Source organism: Taeniopygia guttata, chromosome 12 (genome assembly GCF_048771995.1).
Source record: "Taeniopygia guttata chromosome 12, bTaeGut7.mat, whole genome shotgun sequence".
In the NCBI taxonomy this organism is placed as follows: domain Eukaryota; kingdom Metazoa; phylum Chordata; class Aves; order Passeriformes; family Estrildidae; genus Taeniopygia; species Taeniopygia guttata.
Window position 1 is genome coordinate 14201349 of NC_133037.1, and position 18151 is coordinate 14219499.

An 18151-nucleotide genomic window follows, 5' to 3' on the forward strand; every position below is an offset into this window, starting at 1 on the left:
TTAATAAGGTATACATTTACACAATAGGTGCAGAGCGGAATAAGAGCACAAATATTTTAGCTGAAGAATAGGAGTAGAAAAAAGGGATGAAAGAGTAAATATGGCAAGAAGAGAGGGAGAGACAAAATAAAAGGACTAGTGTAAATAGGGTAAGATCAGGAGGCACTTCAGGGGAGGGTAGGCACTCCAGTGTATTCTGGGGAGAGATAGGAATTTGTCAGATGGGATTTGTAAATTGATTAAGCTGGAATAAAAAATAAGAAAAGGGCTTCATTCCCACTGTTTGGAGAAAATGTAAGACCTAAACAGAAGTCCATTAAAGAAACAGAGGCTAAAGGACAGAATAGGTGCAAAGAGTTTTGGCAATGAAAACAATGAGGTTGAAACAAAAGAAAACATTACTTTCTACAGAATGCTATCAGCCTTAGCAGACACTACAGGAAAGAGGTCAGAATCCAGTTAGCATTCTCAAACAGGATGATTCATTTTTAGGGCCATTAATATCTCCAATTACACTGACGAGCATGACAGGAATGTGACTGCTGTCAGACAGAGGAAGAAATTCCCAGTGCCACCACCAATGTCCTCTAAAAGCATGGACTGTCACCCATGACTGAAGGCAGCCTCTGACAGGGGCCTGATCTCATATCTGAGGCACGTGGTCTCAGAACAGCCCCCCACTCTCACATCAGCACATCCACACAACTGCTTCCACAAAGGCTTGTCATTGGGGTCACAGGGGTTTTGTCAGAAGCCACTTACTTTAGGAAGTACTTGATGTCATTGTTATTTATCTCTAAGAACTTCTCATATTTCTTGCTGTAGGCTTGGAGAGGGATCCAAGTCTTTTGAATGGCAGAGCGCAGAGCCTCACGTAGCTCTTCTACTTTTGGCTCTTGCAAACCCACTGATTCCAGCATGGGAGTGCCTGTGATATCCATGTTCTCCAACACATACTGGAAGAGGAAGGAGAGAGGTCTTTCAGGACAAACAGAGCTAACTGTGCCTCTTCAGGAGAGGGGCAAGGCAATCCCTGGTGGCACCTTCAGGAACTCTTGCAGTCCACACTTCTACATTGTGTCAGGAATTGTTTGATTACTTTTATGTGCCCTTCTCCCCAAAGAATGAGGATCTAAGGAGACAGGGCTTTCACAGTAGCAGACAGAAGGATGCATATGCAGAAGAGACTTGCATCAAACAAAACTGGAAACAATGCTATTTCCTTTATGAGTCTGCTTTTACCAGTCACCATGCACTCAGGGCAACCAGAGTGTCAATGTGTCCACAGAACCTGCAGCACCAAAGCAGAAACAACCACCAGACAAAAGAGCTACAAGGCTGGGGACATTGGAGAAATCCTATTAGAATAAAACTGCATTAGCATAGTGCTGCGCCCAGATAAATTTAACTGAATTACCAAGTAGCCACTTCTGCACCTCCCTCCCTCAGTACAAGCTCAGGGGTGTCTGTGCTGAGCTGCAATGCACTGACACGTGCACAGCGGTATCACTGTTGATGCAGAAGTGCTCACCTGCTCCAGCTGTGGGATACTGTGAGTGGCCAGGATTCCACTGTCAAACAGAGAAATGAGAGATGTCTCAAGGCTCTCCACAGAGGGGCTGAAGAAGACACCACTGCTGTCTAGCTCAATGACTGTTACAAAGAGTGGATTCCTTTGAGGCCTGTGGTGGGAAGAGATAAGAAAGAACAGGGGTGCTTTTTGAGAATATGATACACAACTGTATTGTTCTGGTGCTGATACTAAAATGCCTCCTGGACAGGAAAGGAAAGCAGAGGAGAAGAGGACTCTCTCATGCAGATGAAGATATAAAACACTGTGTTCTCAATTTGACAGTAAAGACACTGAGAACTGTTTTTTATCAAAGGTGAAGAAACCATCAATCATGACATATCAGGATCCCCAAAAGTCACAACCTTATCTTGAGAATTGGGGCTGCTTTACAGAAAAACTGCAGGTGTTTTTCAAACTAGTCATTCAGTATCTTAAATATACTCCTAAAATGCACCTTCTGGAAGTTATATTAGTATTTCTAATCTTGCATGTGACCAGCCTGGCTCAGGATTAGCTGAAGTCAGTGTCAAGACTTCCACTGATTTAAAGGGTAAGACGCCCCATGTGAGTGGCAGAGTTTTTTTTTTTTTCTTTTCTTTTCTTCTGGCTTTCCATTTCTAAATGTTCCTTCTTTAATACCACAAAAAGCAAAAATCCTCAAATCAATATCCAATGGAACAAAATTCTAGGCACTGGGATAACCTAAATTTGATATTCTTTAGAGATCCCAGGCCAGATTCTAATTCTGACATTTCATCTAAGAATGGAATTAAGAACCATGCTCCAGGTATTCTTCCTGGCATCCAGGAAAAAATTAGCAATAACAGTTTGCTGCCCCAAGAACACTGAAGGTGGCTGATCTTTAGAACAGTACATCAAAACAGCAGACCTTGTTTCTGATGGGCTGCTCCATATCACTAACTGCAGCTGGAAAGCTGTGCTAAGAGAACAGCCAGCTCTGTGTCCTTCTTCCATACTCCAGTGAACATGTCAGGTGGAGGATTAGGGAAAACTGCCCAGCTTAAAGGCCCCACACAGAGCAAAGCTTGCTCACAGAACAGTAGTTAAAAAGACAACAACATAACACTTTTCTGCTCTTTCAATCCCTTATTTTTCTTTCTTTCTTACATGTAGGGACTGTTGGTGATGTCATCTCCCCATTCCATGTCCTTTGAGCAATTCAGGACACTCTGGCAAGCATCCAGCACAAACTGGGTGAAGCTGATGAGCGAGTTCTGGACCAGATACCGCAGAGAGTCCTGAAGCATGAACCTGATGCACTCCATCAGCTTACGCAACTTGGACCTCTGGTAGGCATCCCAGTCACTCTCCTCCAGGTTGAACCATTTGCCTGCATCTTCAAGGCTGCTCTTAATCGCAGTTGTTATGGTAGGGATCCAAGTATCCTTGAGAAATGCTTGAACCTAGGGCAAAGTAAAAAGCAAGCTGAGTAATCCTCTGAGGGAAAACAGTATGGCAAGGTGAGCTGCTAACTGGGGCTGTTGGACCTTTTTCTGCTGTGAAAGGAAACTGTTCTCTCAGAGCTGTGGTAGCTAAAAGTAGCTCTCAAACCCTCCCCATACACATGTGGCATCTGAACCTGGTCATATATCTCCTGCACTGACAAAAGACCTACGAAAAGAAAGCCTGATATTAAAAAGTAGGAGTGCTCTATTCTCTATTTTACTCACAGTGTTTTCCTTTCCTTCCTCTTGTCTATAGAGTAGCATCCCTGGAGCTGCCTGTGTCCGGGTCCCTCACAAAAAGTTGTGTAGACAGTATGATGAGCACGTAAAGGACAGAATGTTGTCTTCTCTTGACAAGTGAGAAGAAAGAGCAGAAGAAGCCAAGGGCAGCAGCAGTTTGCAGTATTTTAATTTATTAAAATGCCACCAAGTGTCACTTCTGCTCCACAGGCAGCTTGCTGTTTGTGTGTACTAAAAGAACCTTAGTCATTGAGTGGATGGCAACACTGCCTAACTGAAACAGCATGGGACTGGTAAGGACCAGCACATTCTCTGCCACTGATTCAGTGTGCAATCCTGTGCAAGTTACTCCATGTGGCCACATCCACATGGAGTGAGGGTGCAGTGTGCTGCCCTCAATCTGAGGACAGGAAGATCCTCTGGTGGGAATTACCACAGAGCTGCAAATTTTTGTCCTACTCTCTCTATTGGCATTGCAAACAGAGTAATTTAATTAAGTACATAAAGAATATAGAGTGTAGAAAAGCATTATCCCCATGAGTGTTTCAGGAGAAATCAAGAATCTTGTGCCTTGCAGCTAGACGGATGGGGAAATGAAGAAAAAGAAATAAAAGGGAAAAAAAACCACCAACTTTTGAGTGCCAAGCAGTCCTCCTATCTGAGTATAAACCAGGTGAAGGAAAGAGGGGCTGCAGCCCTATATGGGCACCTGTTTAACACATGACTAAGAGCATGGTCAGCATTGGCTGATCCTAACTAGGGCACTTGGACTCTTTCAGCCCATTCTCCCCATATCCCAATAAATTTGACAAGCAGATGCAAATTCCTCCCTGCCCCAAACATGATGCCTCCTTTGACAGCTCATCAGTTTCCAGAAGATCAATCTGCAGCTGCTGCATCTGTCTAATACACACTGACAGCACTGCTGCCTGCTCCATGTGCTCATCCCTCACACCTCTGCTCACCTGAGTGAAGGTCTGAGTCTGGATCTCTTCAAATTCCTCCAGAGAGACAACTTTGGTTATGGTTGTGTTAAACAGAGACAGGACAGCTGCCTTGTGGCACTCATCTTGTATCTGTGGAAGGAGATGGATGACTTCTGGCCTGGTCAGGAGTGAGAGAAGGTTGAATTCTCTCTGTCGTTTATGGAAAGGATAGTCTGGGATAGAGACGAGCCCTAGCACCAAAAAAAAGAAATAATGTCATTGCCTGCAACAGCCATTTCAGCTTCTGTTAAAAACAGAGTACAGATCCCTTTGGGAAGCACTTGTGAAAAGGACTCTTGCTCTAATGCAGCAGTTTCAGCAGAGGGCTGGATGAAGGAGTCTCTGCTCTGCAGCAGAGACCTTCTGCAGCCTCCCATTAGGGGCTGAGGTGCTGTCTTGGTGCCTGACCTTCCCAGGGCTTTGGCTCATGAAGTTTTCATGGGATAGAACACTGGAATTGAAGAAACTTCCCACCGAGGCTCCAAGGCACAGCTGAGTCATCTCATCTGTGAGAGGCCACTAGTGAGGCAACTCAAGGCCTTCCTGCTTTTGGAAGACTGAAGCACATAAAATATGCTCACCTCCCGCTCCCGCCCTCCCATCTTTTACTGGGGCCATTTTCTTCCTGTTTGGGACTCTAAAGGAGCCTGAGCCCTCTTCTACACCTGAGGCATTTCCCAACTGGGCACAGCAAAGAGAAGGTAGTCAGCCGCAGCACAGTGCTAAGCTAATCACACTGCCAAACATTTGGTGCCATTAAGGCACCACTTGCCATTAAGTGCCATTAAGTGCTGCCATTAAGGCAACACTTGCAGAGTTACTGCAGCTTAGCTGATGAGTTCTAATGTATTATACTGAGGTAACATGAACATGCAAATATACCCTAAAAAAGAGGAGACATCGTCAAAAGTCTCCTGTTGCTGCTCCTTGTGAGCTCTTATCATTACCATGAACCTGAGAGTTTCTACAGCAAACCAGGAATCCTATTAAAGACAAGAGGTAACCACACTGAATGCAAACTGCTTTACCATGTCCCCTACCTTTCTCTGGTGCTTCTTTCTCCTCTTTGTCTGGAAGGGTAACAAAAGAAAACATCTGGGGTTTGGAAGCAACGACTCTGTCAAAGCTGACCATGTTCATGGTGTGTTTATAGTCTAATTTCACTTCTTTCTCCAGGCTGCTTATTTGGTCTAACATGCTGTTACAAGACACAGAAACACTGAGAACCCATGGCGTTTGAACACATGTATGTCTGTAGCTTTACTGCAAACTCCACCCCTCTCTCCCTCCCTCCCAAATGTGCTAACCCAGAAGCCCACCTACCACTCAACACATCAGGAGAATTGTGCAGACAATGAAGCAGCCAGCAAAGGTATCAACTGGACTTTTAATGACAGAGGTAAGCAGGGAGTGAGCACTAGGACTGTAGCCCTCGTAAGTGTCTTTTCAGTTTAAAGCAACATTTCCCCTGGGTAGAAACATTACAGAGGGAAGGAGAAATAGCCACCAACTAAAGAAAGTAGCTGGCAGTTCTGAAAAAGTTGGGCTATCCAAGCTGGCCTCCCATTTGCCTCCTGCTGAATGCCTCTTGTTGTCCATTTCCACAGCCAGAACACTCACATAAGTGCTGGAACTCTGCTCCATTTGCCTTAGAAAATCATCATCCTTTACCTCAAGCAGGCAGAGTATTTTTCTTTATCCCTATTTTTCTGCTCACAGAGACTAATTACTCTCCTACTTTCCAGTTCAGGCCAGCAGACCATGCAGCTCCTCACACCTTCCTATTTCTGAGCAAGGCAATCAGTCACGGCTGATTCCCAGCAACACCATCAGTGGCTCATGATTCATCAGCCCAGGGACATTAAAATGCCTCCCCAATATGAACTGCATCACAAAGAGATACTCTATTATATTCAGGTGGAGATCTCCTGTTCTATTTGCTTTCCCCTCTACAGATCTTTTGATTTGTTTTAGCAGCTGTTAATAGGTAGAAGGGTCACCAGCAGACAACAGCCAGGTCTCTGGAGACAACGAGTGATCTGCAGATCAGTACAGCAATGACCGATCGGTTCCTCAAAAGCACAGGGGGACAGCAAGGTCAGCCATGCCATTTTTGTCAACCTTCTTGCTGTTGAAGGCCATTTAACTGCAGGTGTAAACATGGCTTGGTGGGTCTACATATGGAAACTACTTCTGCTGGGAACACTGACAGAACGACCCATCCTTTATACATATCCCTGGGGTTGCCATTTGTCTCCTAATGCCACTCTGGGCAACAGTGGTGTGCTTGCACACAGAATGGAAGGCAGGTGAGATCTATGGTCTGTGAGTTGGCTGCTCAAGACCTCCCGGCACTGACACTTCTTTTGTAGCCCTATAAAGTCCCACAATGTTTATGGACTTAAGGCTGAGCCCCCAGAGGTGTGTACATGGCGCTTTACCTCTTCTCATCCTTCAGACTGGGAGCGTGTATAGCCAAGCGCTTCACCCTCTGCAGGCTTTTCTCACTGATGGTGTCCAGCCCCTCTGTGGGCATGCAGTCCACGTACAAGTGGTACATGAGCAGCCCCTGCGTCTTCTTGCGCAGGCTGTCGGCGCAGGCCACGCGCTCCGCGAACACCTGGGGGTCCTCAGCCAGGAACTGCAGGCAAACTCGTGGCACCCAGTACTGACATGGCAACAACGGAGCTCTTCCTGGGAAATCAAAGTACAGCTTACAAGAGGCTGCAGGGAAAACAAAACTCAGAATGGCTTGCAGTGCTGACAGCAGCTTTTTGATAGACAGGATAATTGGGTTGCTTGCAGGAGATCAAAATGAGGGGCCAAAGCTGAGGACAGCAAGAGATAAGGAGCAGCTCTAAACCTTTCAGGAGAAGGGTACTTCATTTTAATCTGTCCACATTCCCTTTCAAAATGGCATTGACCCAGAAAACCCAACATTTTCCTTTTCTTGGAGGCAGGAAGGATGGGAGAAGGAATAAAAAGAAAGGTGTCTACAAAGGGAAAACCTCAAATGGGATCAAATTAAGATGTAGAGTTCTCTTCCCTGGAGGCTTTTTCAGACAAGTTAAACTGACACATATGAAGAGAAATAACAGTGAAAGGAATTGAATGACTTCTTGGTGTCCTTCCCATCTCCAGCTAGGACAAGCACGGGTAATGACCTGGCTCTTGGACTATATGACATGTCCCAAAAGACCTTATTTGAAACACACCTTCTGGAGTTACTCCTCCGTTGAGGATTGGTCTCCCTTCTTCATCACGCACCAGACCTTTCTCATCTGTTTTATGCACCAAATAGAGGTCTGTCTCCTTGTCATAATCCAGAACACCAACAGGAATCCACTTGTAGATCAACTCTTGGCTTTTGGGGTCCTCTGAGAGAGCCAAGGATTAAAACAGGGTTAGTCCATTCTCCTGGAGGCTACAGCAAATGGGACTTTCCTGATCCAAGTGGTGATGCCACAGTCAAAGCCATTTGCTCATTTGAATCTCAGTCAATCTCACAGAGATTCTGCTGTGATCAATTAAATAATGAACTTAGGTCTTACAGCTTAGAATTTTCAACGTTTTGCACACACCAGACAGATATGTATTTATATTGATATCGATATGGACACAGGTCAGGACAGCATTATGCTGTCCATTCAACATGAGGAGTGATCAGGCGTGGTATTCCCCAAGACAGCTGCAGGCAAAACTCAGCCATCACGTGCTGGCTGCCCAAATACACAGAGCTTATATTTTATGCTTCAGTTTTGCAGACAGTCAAGCCTCTGGAGGCTGCTCCAGAGCTGCAGATGCCTGTTCCCATGCTTTAGAGCTACTGAAAATGTGTTAATGTGAGCTGTAGCCACAGCTGGACATCAGTACAACTGTACCCAGTAATGCCTTCTCATTAAGAAGGCTCCAAATGATTGGAAAACTGTGGGACAATGTCCACGTCACTTAATTTGGCCCAGGTTTACTACTTGTATGTTCACTGTACTCTGAACTCATCCTTCTGATCTCTACTTGCAGAGAAATACAGGCAGAACATACCGTGTGCAAGTATGAAGACAGCTATGCATCAATAAAGAGAAATTTTGCCTGTGCTGACGGAAAGCCAAAAGGCAAAAGCAACTTCTAAAAATGTGGAAACAGTCCAGGGCAGGACTGGCAGTCAGTGAGAACTCTGGTCTCTTGCTCTGACTGCCTGAGCCTGGCCAGAATGAGATACAGCTTTTCAGAGCTACACTCATCAGAATCTACACGTTCCCTTCTGCTGAAAGGGCCTGTAACCATTAATGTTGTCCTGCTTGAGCAGGAACTGATTCAAGTTTTACCATGTCCAAGTACATCATCTGTAGGTAAAAGTGCTTTTCCAGGCACTGGCTTTCTATCAGAAGATCCTGGCTCCAGACCTATTGAGATCCACTCTTCTGGAGTTCGACAGTCAAATTCATCATTGTCAAATACCTAAAAAGCAAGGACATGAGTAAAATAAAGGTTTACTTCAGAAAGAAGAAAACACCCAATAAAAAATTTCATGAGAGGAAAACATTAACATGCAGTTCCTAAATGGGCTACAAAATATGGAAATCAGCCTAGGTGCAAAAGCTGTTCTGATATTTGGTTGACAATTTTCTCCCAAACAGCAGTATATATACCTCCAGCCCTTTGCTAGGGAGAACAGACCAACACCTGGAGAGGTTTCCTGCAGCAATACTGCTGACTACTGCATTCAGAAGGAAACATAAGACATCTTTCCTTTGGACACACAAAGGCTAGTGAGGAGCACTCTCAAGGATTATTTCTTCTGACAGAAGTTGTGGCACGCTGCAGAAGATGCTCAGCATCTTGTAGAGACCCTTCAGTGCCCAAGCCAGCTCCAAAGCATTTCCTTGTTTTGCTGCTTGTTGTGTCAATAGTGGCTAAGTGTTTTCAGAAACCTCCTGTGGTATAAGCAATGAGACAGATCACAAGTACCAAACGTGCTCTCTTACCTTTAATGGGAGGTAGATGGGAAACACAGAATCTTTTGTCTCCTCAATAGGTGGCATATTGTCAGGGTCATAGTGCCTTGGCATCAGCTGATTGGAGTCTATCCCCTTGCTGGCCAGGAGCTCAGCAATATCAAAGGTGAGATACATCCGTTTCTTCCTGGTTTACATCAGAAGAGGAAATAACCACTTATTGTGCCTATAAGCATTCCCATGTCTACAACTCCACTTTTTTACTGTGCACCCCAATCAGTAAAAACATTTTTAGTACACATTGCATCAGCGTCTATTTCTTCATTTATAGCACAAAATAATTCAGTGGAAGTGACCTAGAACAACCAGTTACTCCAATCTATAAATTATATACTGTACTACAGTACTAATACATTATAGAGCATACACAACCCCAGAAATTAGAAAAAGAATGACAAAAAGATGATATAAACACTATTAAAAAAATGTTTTCTTCCCACATCCCAGTGAATTGTCTTTTGCACCCTCTGCAATTCATGCATGCCCCACTTTGGAGACTACTGCCTTACAGGATAAGGATTTTTGACATGTCATGTCTTGAAAGCAAAAGTCAACACCCTAATCTGCTGTGTCCCTTCCACAATGGTGCCTCTAACCACCTTCTGGTTACTTACCTCTCTACTTCAACCTTCCGAGGGTTTTGCCCTGGAACACGTTTGAAAGGCATCTGCACTTTGGGCCTAAATGATTGTTCGGGGAAATCTGACTCAGCGAGGATCTCAGTGGATGGTCCAACCACTTGCTTCTCCAGGAGACCTTTTAAGTTCCCAGGCATCCTGAACTTTGTGACTAAGAAACAAAGAGAAACACATCTGAAACCACAAGGCATCACTTTACATTCACACAGAGAGGAGGACTCTGCTGTCTACTGGGTTGTCTGCAGAATTCACTTTACTAGATTTGTAAGAGAAATGAAACAGACATCAAATTAGAAACAGAAAGACCTTTTTTTCCTGCTACAATATGTGATTATGGTTTTCCAGTATCAAAATAATGGCATAGAAGAAAACTCCACTGAGAATTACTGTCATGCAGATTTTTGGGAGCCAAGGCACTGACCTGGTTCTAAGGAGCTCTGTTTTATTCCCAGTTTTGCTATAGACTCTCTAGATGATAGTGGGCAATTACTGTCTCTAATGCACAGCTTCCATCACCCTCAGAAAGGGATGGGATCCCCCTGCCTCTCTGCGGGGCCCTGAGACCAAGAGTCAGTCATAGCTGGGAGGAACTTGATCAAGGTAGTGATAAATAGTTTATGAATATTACAGGGAAAAGAAGCTGCACAGGTCATCTTTGTCTCGTGAAGTGCCTATTCACACCTTGGGACAAACCTCTCTCTTCTCAGCTTTTGCTCAATCAAACCACCCACTCACATCAGCAATGCTGTGAGAAAAAAACTGAGTTGGACAGCCAACAATCTCACCATTTGGCCAAACGCTTTCAACAAAAATTTGGACTAAGCAAAAGTATACATTTCCAAGAACTGGCAGAAATTAAACCATGTCATTTACCCCATAAATAAACCAAACTGTTTATATTGCTAAACAAGTTGCAAATAATAGAACAGCAGCATACTGGGAATTTGAAGCTTAACCTAAATTAAGTAATTGCATGCAAGCTTTAAAAAGCACTATTCCCTAGACAGAGCTAAGCATTGAACTAAAAATAGATTTTAGTGGAGTGAGAGAGATTTTCCTTTGATGAACTTTCACACTCTATCAAGGAGAAACTTAAGGTTCTGGTTTGGAATTGGGTATTTTGAATGTCAAGCTTTGAACCCAACTGTTCATCATGTTGCATGTACTTCTGGAGTCATGGATGTGACCCTTGATTTCAAAGCAATTGTGCACAGCAGCCAATAATGCTAAAGCCAGACACGTTTCAGGATGGTTAATTACAGGAAGGGTCCTCTAAGAGGTCATTCCCTTGTCCTTCTAAAATGGCCCCTGACTCAAGCCTTGTAGGTGTATGTTGTCTGCTTAGAGACTAAAGGAAATAGCTACTAACTGACTCCTCTCTCTCTCTCCCCCTTCCTCAGGAAGGGCAGCTAGCCTGGCATCAATGTGCTTTTTAACACTTGCATGGTCCATAACATAATTTTGAGGAGTCTCTAATATGCAGCTCTTTAGCCTTGTGTGCATCTCTTGCTTGGGGTCTTCACAGGATGGCCCTGATTTGTATCTGTTGTCAAGGAGCACAGCTGTTCCAATTTAGTCACTTTATTGTTGCCAAAGCCGTGGCACCATCCATTATGGCACTTTGTGCACTATCAACTATTTATGTCAATACTTAGTGTTTCATTTGCATTTACATTTCCAACCTGATAGCTTCTTCCCCCTTGAAGAAGCAGCAGATCATAAATAGACTTCTGTCTCCACTTGTTAAAGATGAGTCTAGCTTGTCAAGATTCACTTGAGGAAGCAGTCATTTGTCCTCACTCATGAAAATAAATGTCACATCTCAGCACAGGAGGGTGGTATATACAGTTCCCATCTTTCTCTAAAATCCTCTCACACACAAATATTCTTCCCACCCACTGCCAGTCTATGATCCATATCCCCAGGAGTGCTCTAGGGGCCAGGAGAGTGCTGGCAAATCTTCAACCATTCTCTGTTCCTATATTTGAGCATCCATGACACAAGTTTTAGTAAGCAGGTGGCACCGGCAGCTCTGTACACACAATCAACCCTTACATCTAGGGAAAACAATCTGCTCTGGGGTGCAGCTGGGTGCAGAATAAATAAATGAGGGAAGGCCATGATTTTGGCTATACCTAAATCCCAAATACAGCTTTCACAGGCAGGTCTCATTTTGGGGGTTGTCATGTGCAGGGCCAGGAGTTTAACTTGATGATCCTTGTGGGTCTCGTCTAACACAGGATACTCTACAATTTTCACAGGAAAGGGACACTGCTGGCTCCATGCACAGTAACAACACATGCAAATTCAGTGTTCTCCTGGCAGCAGGACCAGAACTCCCACAGGCACCAGCACAGTCCACCCTGAACCCTGGGGGAAGTGGATCTATCCAGAAGAAAAGGAAGCAGGGTTTTACCACCCACTCAGATAACTTTGCTGCACCTCTAAATGACATTCACTTTTCATGGGATATTCAAGCAGCTCAGCACCATTCCTGAGCGCTGAAAATGAAAGCAGAGCATGAACCCAGAGGCAGCAGCCTAATTTCCAGCATGCCCACTATAGGCAACCTTAACAGTTATGGCCCAGTTTCCTGCCCCACCTCGCTCCCTCCCAGTGTATTTACCTTTAGGGGTGTGCTGCTCCTGGCCTGCCTGGTTCACCAAAGACTGGGACACGTGGGGGCCAGCAGAAGCACCCTGGAATGTGAGGGAAGTGTCAGAGCACAGTGATGGCATGTGTGAGTAGGGATCATAGAGGTACAAAGTGGGACTCTAAGACTGACTTTACCAGATCTTTAGGGACAACTGAGACTGTGAGTAATGGTCAGAAAATGCTCAGAGACACAAATACCTGACAAGTTCAGCCCAGTGCACAGGGGCAGGGGATCTCCCAGCAGCATGTGGCCTGATATCAGCTTAGGATGTTGGCTGGGGGCTGATTAAGCAGCCAGTCATTAGGGTTTTACTACCATGTATCACCAGAACCACAAGCCTGCCCTGCCATACTGCCATCCCAAACCCAGGCAATTGTGACAGTGCTGTCACTGTCACTGTCACTGGCTACAGAGGAAGGCAGCACAACTCTGACCAGGATAAGCCTCATGGCTTCACTTTGTAAAGATCAAGGTCTTGCACAAAGGCCTCGGAGCAAAGGAAGGTCTGGGACCTGGGGTGAAGCCTGTATGTCTATGTGTCTACACCAGCTATACCATCAGTCTTTTACTTTCAGGACAGTGCTGGAGGAAGGACTGCTCTTTGCACTTACCCTCAAGCTACTGGAGGTTCCTGGAGTAGGGACATCAGCAGAAGCCTCACTGCTGGTACTAGGACGGCTCCTACTCACAAAATTCCTCAAATCCTTCCTTGCTTTCTCCATCTTCTCAGGAGAACAACACTGTGACGTAACCCTGGGCTTCCTGTGAGTGGAAAGACATTTTGCCTGTCACACACTTCATCTTTGGCACTCCTCCACACCCTCCCACAGTGCTGGATATCCTTGACTTGCTACAATGAGTGGGTAACACGGAAGGTTCGATCCCCTGACTCAATACCAACCGCTGCCTTCATGACCTGGGGGCCATCAGACTCATGTGGCTGCCTCAATGGCTCACTAACCCTGGAGAAAGAGATCGCTTTATTATTCCAGATGGGTTTTGGAGTGGAAAAACCAGCAGTATACACATGAAAAGTTGCTTTCCTTAAGCTGCAGGGGCTTCCCGGATCTGTGGCAGCATTCAAAAGGCTGCCAGGAGAATTTGAGTAAACTGGGACTACAAGAGAAGTACTACCTTTGCTGCACCCAAATCCCTTAAAAACCTAGTCACGCTTGACTCCAATGGGAGTAGGCTACAGCCTAGGATACCAACACAGCTACTCCCAGGTGTAAGTCTGCCTCTTTCATTTAAATAATTAATGACAGATGTTTAAGCATCACCTAACACATATTAAAATATTGCCAGAAGCTCCCATCTTTCTCCTCCTGCAGGGGATATTTTTGCTCAGAAATTACAAATAATTTCTGCTCTTCCACCTTGGGAGACACAAGTCCAGGCAAATATCACAGCTGTACAACTTTATTTTATAAAAACCTTTGTGCACTGAGAGATACCAACTAAGAACAGCTCTCAGACTTCTGGCATGAGGATAATGCAACACTTGGTTTCAGGCTTGTCTAAACACAGAGATGACTATTGTAACTAATTAGAACCGCTAAAGTGACACAAACCCCTCCAGCCTGCACATGCATGCACTGACATAACGATGTACACATACCTGTGTAGCTTATTCCTATAAATTATGAGTCAAAGTTCTCCATGGTGTCTCTCAAAGGTACTCCAAGGCCAATAGAGCTTACTGATCAATTCATGCTCAGGGCTAGACCCAGACTCCTCTTCTAGCCCAACCTGGCTAGTGGTTTGTCTCCTGCACCCTTGCTAGGATCTTTCTTACTTCTGGTAGCCAAGCCTCTGCTCTTCCAGCTTTCCACAGCAAAGTTCTGGAAAGACCTTGCCTGGTCTTGAAGGCCACAGCTGGCACAGTACTTGTCTGGAGCCCCATCCTGACCTAGAGACAACAGCACTGGATCCCTTCCTGCCATGGCCTCTCTGCTCTGCTCTTGAATGGAGTGAAAACTCTGCTCACTCTATACTCTTGATGAGAGAGGGCAATCTTTTCAAAATTTCACCTTGCTGCCTGTCTGTGAGAATGAATCGGGTACAGCAGAGAAAGCATTACATGCATGCCGGAGATAAGAGGGAATAACTGTGCGGGTTTATTACTGCAGGTTCAAGCCAGTGCACAATTTTGAGAGGTTGAATCAAAAAAGAAATCAGATAATAAATCAAGGTTACCATGATGCGAATCTTTTAAGTGAAATGGAGTAAACGAACAGATTGGAAAGACCTGGGAGATGAGATCAATAATACCCCCTCCCCTCCTTCAAGCTAGAAAATCTCCAATCTCTCTCCTCTCAGCTTTGCTTTGGCATGGCAACTGGAACCTCACACCCTGAAGAATGAATTTTCCATGGAGGATTTTGTTTTTATTAGCTATTTTATGCTCTGGCCATATCTATTTTAGCAGCCCAGCAGGACTGATTGGAATCAGCCAAGATCCAAGGATTCCTGATGAATCACTGCTGGACTCTTTCGTGCCTGCTGCATTGGCTCGGAGAACAGCAGCAAGGCGGAACAAGCCTGCGGTGCCTCTCCTGATGTGTCACCTGAGCATCCTCTCCTTGGGAGCAGGGCCACCGTGCCCACATGACTTGCTGTACTTTTGCCTCTTACCACCAGAATCCTAAAATCATCCAATAAAAGAAGCCAGTTCCAGGACACAAGGTTCATCTGAACCTTTAGTAGGGGTGAGTGACTGAACCCATTCCCAATTTAGCAGGACTGGCAATCTCTGCCTCGAACCAAAATAACGTGGCTGCTGCCCATGATGGACAAGTTTCCATGACTGGGGAAAAGTGTACCAAGACAACCCATAGCAAGCTTAATTCTTTGCTACTTTGCTCACTGTGTACTCACTCACACCTCAATAAAGTCCGTCCTGAGCACTTAAGTCAAAATAAAACAAACCTCTACTCAGTGTCCAGATCAGAAACATCCATCATGCTCTCCCAGCTGCACAGAGGGAAGGTTCCTGTGTTTGCAATTGCAAAAAAACCTGACACACACCACTTAAAATAAGAACAAAACTAAGCATCCAAAGTTTTCCCAGCAATTCCCCAAACAAATCAGTAAAATAGCTTGTCTGAGAGCACTAAAGCTCATGTGGATATGGGAGAACAGCTAAGCACAAAGAGAGTCCTACTCTCCTGCCACCCCAGCAGCTGGGATGTGTCTGGGTTTTCCAACAAGGAGGTTCCCAGAGCACGGTGGAGAGCTCGCTTCAGTGCTAGCCTCCAGCTAGGTGGTTTGGCTGGTCCCATCCACCTCTCAGGAATGGTCTCCAGGCTGGTTTCAAAGATGAGAAGAGAACCTCTCTTTTTTGTTCAGCCTAACTGCTGAGCTAAGAAATTTACTCTAGAGCAGTTTCCTCTTTCCAAGCTTCCAACACCATCTGCCTGGAAAGAATGTGCAGCATGCAGACCTAGGGCTGTCCTCCTCTCCCTCCATGCAGGGGTGACCCCAGACCCTCATCCCTGAGCAGCAGTCTGGCATGGATTGCCAGGGTGAGAACACCTTCCATCCTGCAGCGAGCACACAAGGGCAGTTCAAGCTTTCAGCCAGCTCTGCTACAGCAATTGCTGATGGTACCACATAGCTTGTGCTCAAGGATTCCTTGGCTGTCTGAGGGATCCTGAAGAAGAGCAGTAAAACTGCCCAGTGCCCCCTCACACTCCAGCTGGGGGCAGAGGCTGGATACCTGCCACATTCACAGCCTTCAGTCCTTTCCTACTTGGAGCACTTTCCTCACAGGACTGAGGTTCTCCTTTGACAAGGAGGGACACAAAGGTGGAGGAAATAGGAGTCCACCTCATTGCAAGCAGGTGAGATGTCTTCCTGAAAGCAGCTTCTCTGCCCTCCTCAGTAACCCTTCTCCCCACCTTGCACACCTGGGAGCATCTCCCTGTTCTTTGCTGGCAAACATCAGGCTGGCACCAAGATGTCCCAGCTTTAGCTACAAAATCTTTTCCTGACTGCTGTGACAATATCTCTGTTTAATTTAGTCATGCTCCCTCACACCTGAAAAGCATGTTTCCTAGATATACCAGGTACGATGTATTATGCTAAATTGAACTATTCAAAGTGAGAGCATATTCTTATGGCACTGCTGACACAACATTAGTTACAGCGTCTGTGTGTCATTGTGGCAAAACTATAATTACAATTTCTCAGTAAATCCAGGCTTTACACATCCAAGAGTCAGACTCCCACATGTCTTGCTCAACGTCTGGTATGAGCTTTTTGATCTGTTGCCTCTACTTCAATTCTTTGATCCAAAGCTTTGACAAAATGGGACTCTTTTCTTTCAAATAAGGTTTAAAATAGCTAAAAATTGCAACAGAACTAGAGAATAGTACTTTAAATATCATCTAACCCCTAAGCAAAACCACACAGTGAAATCTAGTATTTATCTAAAATCTATTTATCTGTGCATAGCCAGAATCCCAGCTACTAGACCATCTGGGCACCAACATGCAGAAGTTCCCTCTTCCTATAATTTAAGCCCTACAATATGAGCTCAGACAAGGTGATGCGCTCTCAACAAACTGCTTTAAACATTATCCCGTACTTCAAAACCCTTCTACTTTAAAAAGCGAGTTGAAAGTAATTTCGAGTTTTATAGCAGCCCATTCCCTCCAACAATTTGCAGAGTTTTAAAATTGATTTTCCTCCGGGTTTTTAAAGGCATTCTTTTCTCCCCGGGAGAGCAGCACGCAAGCACACCGCGCCGGGAGCAGCGCAGGCGGGGGCGGCCGGTGCTGCTGTGACACGGGGCTCAGCGGCCGGCCTGGGGCTGCAGCCGGGCGGGGTGCCCAGACATTCACACCGCCACCCCAAAAACAGTGTTTGTGTCGCCGAAACAAACGGGTGAAACAAACGCTGCCGTGGGTTTAATTTCTGACAGACCCCAGGGCGCGGCAGGAGCAGCCCAGGGGCTGTTAACGTGCGACGTGTGGGGATGGGGCAGCGCCAGGAGCTGCTCCCAGCGCCCACCCTGGGCACCGGCCGCTGGACACCCGCTCCCAGCGCCCACCCTGGGCACCGGCCGCTGGACACCCGCTCCCAGCGCTCCGAGGCGGCCCGGCCCTGCCGCACCGCCGCTGTGCCGAACCATGAGGGGACTCCCTCATGATTCACACCTGCGCGCCCGCCCGGCCCGGCCCAGCCCAGCCCCGAGCCCCTCCTCGCAGCCCGCAGCCCGCAGCCCCAGCGCCGCTCCGGGGGCCGGCGGGGCCCTGCCCGGCCCTGCCTGCGGGCGGTACGCACCGACCGACCCGACCCGAGTCCGCCCCGGCCGACCCGAGTCCGCCCCGCGCCGCACGCGTTGCCACGGGAGCAGGGGCGGGCAGAAGGCTGCGGGCCGAGACGGCCGCTCCCCCCGCGCGGGCCGTTGGGCCGGTCCGGAGGAGGCGCGGGGCAGCGCGGGCCCGAGCCGCGGGCCACGCCACGCCCGAGCCGCGGGGGAGCGCTCCCCTGGGGAAGCGGGGTCTGCCCCGAGCTGCAGCTGCCAGCGCGGTGCCACCCCAGAGCCACCGCGGGGACACCGCAAAGCTCCCG

The 18151-nt window shown here is 46.5% G+C and overlaps 1 protein-coding gene across 1 annotated transcript in view; it reads right to left on the reverse strand.

Moving 5' to 3' along the window:
• DNAH1 (dynein axonemal heavy chain 1) overlaps positions 1 to 17927 on the reverse strand; it is a 72141-nt gene extending 54214 nt beyond the window's left edge. The window contains exons 1-13 of the mRNA XM_030283147.4: positions 17861 to 17927; positions 13186 to 13336; positions 12545 to 12617; positions 9895 to 10069; positions 9251 to 9407; positions 8591 to 8723; positions 7481 to 7642; positions 6707 to 6959; positions 5306 to 5463; positions 4245 to 4456; positions 2702 to 2997; positions 1532 to 1682; positions 763 to 956 (exon numbers count right to left, since the gene is read on the reverse strand). Of these exons, the coding sequence (XP_030139007.4) occupies positions 763 to 956; positions 1532 to 1682; positions 2702 to 2997; positions 4245 to 4456; positions 5306 to 5463; positions 6707 to 6959; positions 7481 to 7642; positions 8591 to 8723; positions 9251 to 9407; positions 9895 to 10069; positions 12545 to 12617; positions 13186 to 13296 (2075 nt within the window). The 5' untranslated portion in view covers positions 13297 to 13336; positions 17861 to 17927. The remainder of the gene's footprint in view (positions 1 to 762; positions 957 to 1531; positions 1683 to 2701; positions 2998 to 4244; positions 4457 to 5305; positions 5464 to 6706; positions 6960 to 7480; positions 7643 to 8590; positions 8724 to 9250; positions 9408 to 9894; positions 10070 to 12544; positions 12618 to 13185; positions 13337 to 17860) is intronic.
• Between the last annotated feature and the right edge of the window lie 224 nt (positions 17928 to 18151).